Source organism: Strix aluco, chromosome 1, assembly GCF_031877795.1.
Source record: "Strix aluco isolate bStrAlu1 chromosome 1, bStrAlu1.hap1, whole genome shotgun sequence".
Taxonomy (NCBI): domain Eukaryota; kingdom Metazoa; phylum Chordata; class Aves; order Strigiformes; family Strigidae; genus Strix; species Strix aluco.
In genome coordinates this window covers 40,091,477-40,102,117 of record NC_133931.1, presented here as the reverse complement: position 1 = coordinate 40,102,117, position 10,641 = coordinate 40,091,477, and the positions used below count along the sequence as shown (strand labels likewise).

Below are 10,641 nucleotides of genomic sequence, written 5' to 3'. Positions count from 1 at the left end.
CGTCTGTATAGAAAACCAGTTATCCATAAAATTTACCAGTTCAGGCTGGCACAATGTATTTTTGGCAACTATCACCTTTTCAATTTCCTTCCATATCTTCAAGTATTCATCCTTCAAAATTCTCAGAACATGTAACTTCAGTAAAGTTTAGCCCCAGGAAGAATTTTATCCTAAAAGCCATATATAGAAATATAAATCTCAGGCTGGTTTATTGAAGTTTTGCGTATTGTGCAATGTGGGTTATATTTTGCACTCCTCACATACATACCTAGTCAAATACATATCCTGGATGAACGGAATCTGGTTCTTAACTTGTCTTTCTTTTGTTCCTTTGGTTTGTTATATAAAACTATCATAAAGCTTTCCTACTTAAAAGGGAAGTGGCAGAAAAAAAGCAGCTTTCCAAATCTGACACAATCCAGTTTTGCAGTAGTTTTGTAATTATTTGACTATTTTCACTACCATTTAAAGCATAAATTAACAGTTGTATGTTGTTTGGGGGTACAATACGGTGTATATCATAGCAACATTGACCAGATATCTTGTTAAAATGCCTCGCAGGGGGTAGTTTTTTTCTCGGGGCAGACTTCAGTGTTCTTTGGCAGGAGTCTGTGTATCGTGGAACATGAGCTGGCAACAGGCTGTAGGGAAGCATTCTGGTGAGCTAACATGGCACTTTTGCCTTAATGCCCGTAAAAAATAATCCGATTTATCCATACTTTGTTGAAGAGGGGAAAGAAAAAAGGTCGTTGACGCTTCATGTGCAAAAGTATGTTTAAAAGATAGTGTGCATATTGGTATCTATCTTTCCTCCCTAAAAACTTGTCTACAGCCGCAGTGCATATATAGATGTAGGGACCGCAGTATCTCCACTGACCCTGTTCCTCTCAGCTGCCCGTGGAGGGGCTCCTGGAGACCAGTGGTTATTCATCCGTCTCCCTGCACGCAGGAATTCTTCGTCGCATCTCCCGGGAGTCCGTTCACCTTTGCCCAGAGCGACCATCGCCGGGGCCGGGCCCCTCTCCCCGAGGCCCTTCCCAGCTCACACCCCGGCCGGGGCACAGCGGGAGCCGGCGGGCTCTCTCGGCACAATGGCGTTGCCAGGGATGGAAACCCCCTCCCCCCGCACCGCCCGCCAGCGGCCGAGGAGGGGATTAAACACCCCGAGCGCCGGACACCCCGGCCGGTCACCGCCCGCGGCGGGGCCTGCTGGCTCTGCCCGCGCTCCGGCGCCGCGCCGGGGGAGAGGGAGGGAGACGGGCCCCTGAGGGACCGCCCGCCCGCCCGCCGCCCCTCCGGGAGCGGGCACCCGGCCTCCGCCCCAGGCTCTGCCTGAGGAGCGGGGGCCCGGCCGCCTCCCGCCCACCCTGCGACCCCCCCTCCGCCCCCCGGCACAGCGCAGGCGGCGAACAATGGCCCCCGCCCGCCCCCCGGCTTCCCCGGCCGCTGCTCGGGCGGGCTGCTCCGGGGCCGGCCCCGCCCCGCCGCTCGGCGGCCGCCGCTCCCCCGCCCCTCCCCGCCTCAGCCGCCCAAGTCCCTTGAACTTTCCCCGGGCGCTCGCAACGAGCGGCCCGCGCCGGGCTGCCTTGGCCGCCGCTGCCCGCGCAGCCCCCTGCGCCCCCCGCCGAGTCCCCCGCAAGCACCGCCTGCCCTCGGAGCCTCCAAACCCCCCGCACACCGCCCACCCGGGGACCCTCCGCGACCCCTCCGCCGCCGCGGCGCGGAGAAGAGCCCCCCCCCCCCGCTCCGCTCCTCTCCCCTTCACACCTCACGCAGCCCCCCCGCCCTCCCCAGCACGCCCACCCGCGGCACCCCTCCACCCGCCCCGCCAGCCCCCCGCCTCCTCGCTCGCCTTCCCTCTGCCTGCCTACCCCCGCCCCGGTCCGCACACGCCCACCCCCGTCCCCTGCCCCTTCCCCAGAGCCAGACCCGCGCCGCGCCGGGCAGAGCCCCCCGCTGCCGGCTCCGCTCCTCGCCCCGGGGCCGCGCTGACCTCCGCGCTCTCCTTCCCGCCGCCGAGGAGAAACCCCCTCAACAAAGGGGGGGGGGGGGGGAGCAGCGAAAGGCGGGGGGGCACCCGCGGACTCCCAGACACGCACACGCCCGGCCGCTCCGTCCGGATGCGGTGAGCCCCCCGCTTCGCCTCCGGGGCCGCGTCAGCGCGGGAGGGAAGAAGAGGAGAAGCGGCGGCTCTCCGGCGGCGCGGCGCGGCCAGCCGCCACCATGGGCTGCTGCACCGGGCGCTGCACGCTCATCTTCCTCTGCTCGCTGCAGCTGGTGAGTGTCCGCTCGGCGGCCGGCCCGGGGCACGCTTCGGCTTCGCGGGGGGCGGGAGGGGACGGGCGCTCTCCCCCAGGCACGGCCGCCGGGGGCAGGGAGCGCCGCTGCCCCGGCCGCGGAGCTGTCCGCGCCGCGTGCGGGCGGGCGGCCCCGCTCCCGCCGCCCCGACGGCCCCGCTGCCGCCGGCCCGCCCGCGCCCGCTCCTCGCCCCCGGCCCCTAAGTTTTGCCGCGCGGCGGGAGGAGGACGCGGCGCGGGGCGAGGGCGGCCCCGCGGCTGGGGAGGGGAGAGGCGGCGGCGCCTCACGCGGGCGGCTGTCAGCGCTCCCGGCCTGAGGGACAGCGGCTCCTCCGCCCGCCCCGGCGGCGCTTCCCCGCTCCCCGCCGGGGCTTCCCCCGCCTGCCGAGAGCAGACGCGGACGGGGAGGAAGAGGGCACCGGCCGCCGGCCGAGCGGGGCCCGGCCCGTGCGCTGCTGGGCGCCGCCGGCCGCCCCCCACCTCCCCCCCTCAGCGCCGTGGGGAGGGGTGCGCGGAAAACACCGTCATCGCCGCCGCTTCCCGTTTTTCTGTCTTTCTTAACCTCTGTGAAAGCGGCGTCTGCCGGCCGCCTCCTGTTACTTTTCTTGGGGTTCCTTTCCTCCGATTAAATACTCCTCGGTGTGCGATCGAAACGGTGCATCTTCTTCTCTTTGTTTACCGAAGTTGGCATATTTGTTTCAGAGAGAAAGAGTTGACGAGACAAAACACCGCCAAACAGCACTAATCCTTCCTCTGGCTCATTAGCTGGATGATAAAATAATGCTCCTCTTTAACAGTAGTCCCTGGTCCCAAGAGTATTTTAAAAGATTTTTCTCTCTTCCAGTGACTCAGAGTCATCATTTTGCCACATGATCTTTCTTAAGATGGGTGTTGTTCCTTGTGTGTGTGTCTGTAAAGAAGAAAAGTGGGATGCATTCACTGGGTTGGGTTTTTTTTTTCCCCTAATCCTTTGCTAATCTTTCTAGTTTTCTGTTACAGCGCTTTGAAATCGTTTCTGTTTCAGGGGTAATACACTTAAACGCAATACGTACAATTACTTCATTGGAAGATCCTCATTCATTTTCAAGGCTTTATGCCAGATTCGCAGCCTGTGTAAACTGGTGTACCTCCATTGTTTCCAGTCCGTGTCTGGACCTTATTCAGATGTGCTTTAGTGTGATGGAGCTAAGTGTAGTATAAGTACTTCAATGGCACAACCTTGCCAAAAAGCAGAGAAGACATGCAATTTGTACTTTTAGTGCAAGGAAAGCTTTGTTTGTACATTTCTGGCCTTTTTTTTTTTTTTTTTTTCTTGATCTACATCGGTTTTGCAGATACTGTCCTATCGACTTCTATCACTCATGATTTACTTCAGTGCATGCAGGAGGGGAAACAAACCCTTTTTCTTCAAATACATCTCTCCGCCAGTTATGAAGGTTATAATAACTGTGTTTACTATTCTGTAGAATTACTTGGCGGCTATAAAAATTCAAGTAAAGTGTGAATAGCCACCATAATCCGCAGAGAAATGCATATAAAGTCTTTCAGAAAAAGATTCGTATTTTATAAAAGACCTATCAGATGGTATCACAACTTTCAAAAATGACTTAATGCATAGTTTTTTCTACTGTACTTTTACAATAATGTTCCACTGTCATATCCATGTCTTTAAGGCACTGATATATGGCAAAATGCTTTCATTTTAATTTATTTTCATTTAAAAGTAAAAGTAGATCCAAGAAGTAATCTTGTAGACATGAACTTTAAGCTCAGGTACTTTCCGTGATGTCAGCAGTGGTAGTGTTCAGTTTATGTCTGTAGAAGTTGTCGCCACAGGCAGTTTTAGATCTTTTTCTAACATCTCAGAGGTCATGAGTATAAAGCATGCACAACAAAACTACATCCCCAGACATTACTGTCATTAAGCGAGATTTATTTTGCCTTACATCCATTTATGGAGGAGGGGTGAAAGAGGTATTACTGACTGTGGACAACATTTAGATTAAATGTTCCAAAACCCAAAGCACTTGTAGTGCTAATTTGTAGCATTTCAGAAGTACAGATGATTTATAGGACTTGAGGAAGAACTTCAGAGAAGGAGACAGATGGGCACGTATTTTAAGAAAGGAAGTTGTTCACCTAAGTCATATTCTGGTCATGTCAGAAGAGGGCCTGGGAACAGTTCAGGCTTAACCTTAAGATTAGCCTTTAGGTATCACCTGAGACGAGGTGTCTTCTAGAAAACAGTTGGCAACACTTTTTATAACATACAGGTACTATGTAGATTCTCTTTGTTATAAGATGATGTGAAGTAAGAAAGCCAAATTCCTGGAAACATGTTCATAGCAAAGGTTTGGTTCTCTTTCTAATGAAAGATGCAGCGTTTAGTGGCCTCAAAGCACAGTTTCTTCATTCCTTAAAACCGCCATCTTCTCTAACTTCTCTAACTCTCTAACTAGGCTGCATGTTTGTATGTCGATGGGATGAAGAATTACAAGGTGAAGAGAACAACAGTTATGGCACGACAGTCAGTAAAATACCCTTTCTCTAATGACAATACATTAAGTGTATTAACTTCAAGAAGATGTGTTTGTAATTTTCAGTGCTGTTTGTCAGTTGGAGGATTTTGACATAAAAATGACTATAATACCAAATTTCAGCTATGTTTTGATCCATGAAAGTGTTTATTTCTGACAGACAGCTTTTACATTTTATAATAAACACATTTTAATGTTAAGTTCAGTAATCCCAAGGACAGTCTGTAGTTAGTCTTCTATAGTTTAATGATAACCTCATTCTTAAACCTGAATCTATGTCATTATGTGTAATACAGGATTCTGGAAAAAATCACCGGTATGGGAGGCTAGGTGGCACCAGTTCAGGGAAAGTTGTTAGCCGCATGGTTTCCTTGAGCCTCTGCAGGTGGATTCTGCTTCTGAAAGTCAAGGGTATTTTGTGCAAGACCTATATTGTGCCCCCCAAAAAAACCCTGTGGTCTTTCACTGTTTTACTCTTCCTGACTGAAGCATCGTCATATGCCATTTCCAAAGTTGTCAAACTAAGAACTCGGAAGTGTATGGGTATCTTTTTGTGCATAAATCTGTCATTAAGACTATTAGGAACTATGTATACACCAGAAAAACATATCATAAGGATATATGAATCCTTTGGATTACAGTCATAATTCTTCCTGGTGCGCTGGAAGTCTCAGATGTTGGCCTTGTCTATACTAGAAAATTAAAGCAACTGCCAGAGATGGTGCCTTTGCTAGTGTAGCCACCATAAAATACTTCAACATGAAAATGTTTGGGAAATAAAACAAATTCAAAAAATATTGAATTCTGGAAGGGGTAAATTGACAACGAACTGCAGAGAGATTTAGCTGTGTGAACCCAATTGATGTTAATATGTGTCACGCAGTGAAAATCTTCATCCTGCTTTGAAAATGTGATTCTGAGAAACTACCATTGCAGGATAATTTTGTTTCAACATTTACAGCCAGTGGAAGTTTTTGATACCTGGAAGTATACAGATATACAAACACAAAGAACTGTAAATAAGGGAGATCAGGAATGAGATTTTCAAAGCGATGGAGGGAAGATTAATGGAAAGCACATGGCTAACTCCCCTTCATTGCTTTAACAGTGTCATTTCATGTGTTTATCCTTGGACTTTTCTGCACCGTGTTCATTGTATAGGTCTTGATTTAGAACTGTATGTTTTATCCAGTATAGTTAGTGTAAAATGGGCTGTTCCCTATTTAGCCTGTTACTTTCCAAATAATTTGAGTGTCAGAAGACAACACTGGGAAATGATTCCAGTGGAAACACAGCTTCTGCGTATTGATGTTTTAACAATCTCTAGTTTGGGGAGTGCAGTTGGTCATTTTAACAGACTAATTCCTCTAAATATTCAGAAGATTTATGTTTGTGATTGCCATTAACATTAATTATACTGATGTATGTAAATCCTCATGCTTGGAGATGAGACTGTATCCATTAGACTGAACGATAGCGTTTCATCATTTGTTACTGTCCATAGAGGAATTTCAGCAGTTATGTAGGGAAATGATATATGCCATGCATAGATTTTCATCTCATTTTAAAATGCTTTATAAAGCTGGAAACTCTAATTTATGATTTTGGCTCTTGGTGCTTGTATGTTAGAACTGACAGATAACAGTTATTCAGTTAACAGCTCAGGGATTCAAGGGATTTGATAAATTTGAGAAAGTAAAATCTTTGAACCGGTAAATTGCTGCATCTTTTTATGTTGGTAAAAGAATCACTGGCCCATTGATCTGGAGATGAAGCATCTGTCCACTGATAAAGGAGGAGGAAGTATGAGGGGGTGCCTATTGTACTAGCAGGGGTGGAGGAGGCTTGGGATTTTAGCCCCGAACAATGCGCTGGTTGCAGGATGTTGCCCTTTCTGTTAAGGCAGCTGACTTGAGAATGGTGTTTTGCTCCAATAACTCAAACGACATCCCCAAAACATGTAACCGTTGCTGGTAGCTGTGTCTAAGAGGCTGATATGATTGTTGTACGGGTGTATAATTGCATTTAACATTAAGATTGGGAGTAATACACTGCATCCAGTAGAACTACTTGAGTTAAATCTTTGCAATCCAGAAGATGTGTGAGACTAAACCACTGCTAGGATCTCTCTCATCAGAGGCAAAAGAGTAGCAAGTAGCAATAAGTGTTTTTCACTTTGTGTTTGTAGTTTATTTTACGAAGTTATTCAGAGATACCTGTTAGAAAAATACACATTCCCAGTGTATCAGCACTGTAGTGTTTAACCACTCCATGCACTAGAAATTCAGCCTCAGTAGTGAAATCCGCTCCTGCTAAAGCCACATGTAATACTTTTTTCAGTTCAGTGACCCAAAGTTGGGAATTAAAGACTTGAGGAACCCTGAACTTTCAGAGTTCTCTGAAATTTCTGAACTGGGTGAATTTCTTAAAGAAGCCGTGCAGCTCTTGCTTAGCTTTAGGCTCTGTTCAGCACAGCAGGCTATTTTTCTACAATTCCTTGCTGCTCTATGACTGACAGTCAATAGTCCTAGAAACATGTAATGAATATTTTTACAGTGATGAAGTGAAAGAGTTAAGATTTCAATAATAATAATGGCAATTAATTAACTGAAAATTGGGAATTATATAGTTATCCTTCCTGTCTATAAGATCAGTAAGTTTTGGAAATAATTATTTTAAGAACACTGGAATATGCTGCTGATCTGCATCTATTTCAAAATCTGCTACATTCTGCCAAGACACAATTCTTGGGACTAGGAAACAACAATTACATTTTTGGAAATCGTGGGAAAGTTGGAAGGATAGTATTGTTGGATCCAAATGGAACTTTGGTAGGACTTGCAGAACTTTAACACACAGTAGGTTTATGTTTAGAGATCATGTGGGATCGACTGCACTTACAGTTGATTAGGTGGTATTTAAATCTTGCTGATTTTTGTGACGTTTGGATCTGAAATAAAAACCTGTAAGACTAGGTAATCTTAAGTCATGTTTTCAACCTGCATGTATCTTACATGCGTCTTGTAGGTATAAAGTGTATCCTTTTAGTTTTGGGGGCCAAAATCTGGTAAGCTGACAAATAAGTAAAATCACAATTCTTTAATTTTTCAGGTAAAAGTGTTGCATTTTGACTCCTCATGATATCCAAATTACTTTTCCACATAACCAAACAATTAATTGATTAGGTGAGCAAAGAGAGAGTCAAACCAGTCACACAGATCACTGGCCCAAGAAAAGTGCACAAGAAAAGTGAGTGGAGTTTTTGTACTTCACTTGAATAGTACCAGAATCAATTCACACATTCAATACAGATATTGGTAAGATGGTCTCTTATTGGATGTGATCAGTGAAAAGAAAAGAGTTAGTGGGTCCAGGAAGTAACAAGGGCAAAATTCTGATTAAATATTAGGAAAAAAAATTGACAGTGAGAGCAGTCATATACTGAATCATGTTTTCCAGAGAAGTTGTGGAAACTCCATCCTTGAGTAAATTCAGAACCCATCTGAACATACCTCAGAAAAACCTGATCTAACTGAAGTGTATCTGATGTTGAACTTGGCCCTGTTATGAGCAAAGGTTTTTTACCAGATGACCTCTAGAGATTCCTTTCAACTTAGGTTATCCTGTGATTATATGATCTTACCAGAGCATAAGGAATAAGGGCCTTCAATTCTTTTTTAGAAGGGTATTTAAAACACACGGTAATTTGGTTTGTTTTGAAATAATTAGTTTCTTAATTTGTTGTGGGCATAATACCGTGAAAATAGGCTTGATATGGCAATAACAATCCTAGTATTCAGTTGTATCTCTTGGTATCAAACTTCAGTGTTAAATTAAATGAGAAGTACCTGTGATGGCCTTGTCATTTATTTTTTCACAAATAATAGTTTTGTGATACAATGTAGTACGTCAGGTCTTTTGAACTCATTAGTATTGGAGCAAAATGTATTTTATTCATTCAGGCCTGTAATTAATTGCTAAGCAGTTATTTTGGGGCAAAGAGCCTGTTATTTCTATCTGTATGGGGAAATGAACCCTGCACATTTTTGTTTCTAGATGAGTAATATAAAGGAGCAGTAATAAGTGACTGTATGGTTCAAGAGACTGATAATACGATACAGAGTTTTTCACCTCTAGGTCACATTTTGAAATTCACTGCAAGTTAGATGAGAGCAAATGTTATTATGGTTTGTATGAAATGTTAGTGGTCTTGATATAGCGTCAATACAAAAATATAATCTCCATTATTAGTCCTAATTTCCACCTTTTATGTTATATGAGGAGGGTCAAGGTTGGTGGCCACGGTACTGTGAAGACCGAAGATCTTTGTGACAATGTTTTCTTCAGGTCATCTTTTTAGGGGTGCTAGCAGGCCAGCGTAATGAAGTTTGCACTGCCTTTGCTTATATTGGGCACTGTATCTTTGCTAGGCATGTCAGCACAGGGAGGCATTTGTACGCTTTATGAGTCACAGTAAATTGAAATGAAAAATAGTGTTAATTGCATGTATTTTCTCTAAATTTCATCTTTTTCATTGGTCAGAAAGAACATCTCTTTTATTTAGTACATTTCACCTTGAAAATAGAATTTGGGCAATAGCAAGTGGAAAATGTCTCATTGAATCTTGAAGCAGCTCAGATTTGTCTAAGATGAAACAGTTTTCTCCTCATCTATCAATAGCAGTTAATGCATACCTTCCTAAAGAGTACGCTGGCAGGTTTCGGATCATACGCTACTACACTTGGTGAGACCTGCAATTCCTTGACAGAACAGTGCCAGCACTGCTGTGACAAATTTTAGTATGTCATGGGCTTTTTTTTTTTTTTTTCCCCACGTGTGTCCAGTGAAATCTTTGTAATCTCGCTACGGATCTGTGCCTTTGGTAGTTCTGTAAAAGACAGTGGTAAACTGGATTTAATCACTGTTCTCTGATCTCAGGAACATACAGAGTGCTTAAGACCCTGGTAATAAAAAGGTAGTAAAAGATTTTATTTTAGTCTTTTTGCTTTTTACTATACTTCCTTATCATCTTGTCTTTCTTCAAACACAGCCATACCTTGCATGTAATCTCAGCTCAGATGGATTTTTTTAATGCTGTGGTGATTTGGGACTTGTTCTTACGAGTTGCCGAATGCCCTCCAGCTCTCATTAAAGTTGCTGAAAGTCATTCTTTTACATATAGGCTCTTTGTAATGATAGGTTCAAGCAAAAGCAGCAGCGAACCCTTTCCACCTAGTGAATGCCAGCATTACGTTAAAAGGAAAGGAAAAAGAGAAGTTTTCTACTTAATACAACAACCAATACAACAAATATCCGTTACAGAAATTAATATCATGAAGCAGTAAAATTGAAAATTTTATGAAATGCAAAAGGAAGATAATTGTAAAACTTATTTATGTTGAGGGTGACTCCCTTGAATAATCACAGTTTGTTCTTCCACAGATCTCTCCAATGGGGGTTGAGAGAACGGTTTTTTTGTTTCATCAGTACAGAAGCTTTGGCTAGGAGTAAGTATAAATATATATAAAGAGCATATGCTTGACAATGAGCCAAATGGAACTTCCCTAAGGAGGGTTTTGACACACACCAAAGAAGCTACAGATAAAGCAAAGCAAGAATAATAATTAGGAGATGAACCATGAGCAGAAAGATCCTGAAATGCTTTTATAGTGAGGGAGATTATGTGGGAGCATGGGATGAAGAGTGTAGAAAGGCGCATTTAGATGAGCGTAAAGAAAGTGGGACATGGAAGCCCTCTTTAGCAGACAGATGAAAGTTGGCTCTGTGTGTGGGAGGAATTCCTGCCC

At 45.0% G+C, this 10,641-nt stretch overlaps 1 protein-coding gene across 2 annotated transcripts in view; it reads left to right on the top strand.

The window, feature by feature from the left end:
- The first annotated feature begins 2,119 nt into the window (after nt 1-2,119).
- Nucleotides 2,120-10,641, top strand: part of NKAIN3 (sodium/potassium transporting ATPase interacting 3) — a 398,856-nt gene continuing 390,334 nt past the window's right edge. For both annotated transcript variants that reach the window (XM_074818528.1, XM_074818518.1), the window contains exon 1: nt 2,120-2,277. In XM_074818528.1, the coding sequence (XP_074674629.1) occupies nt 2,224-2,277 (54 nt within the window). In that variant the 5' untranslated portion in view covers nt 2,120-2,223. The remainder of the gene's footprint in view (nt 2,278-10,641) is intronic.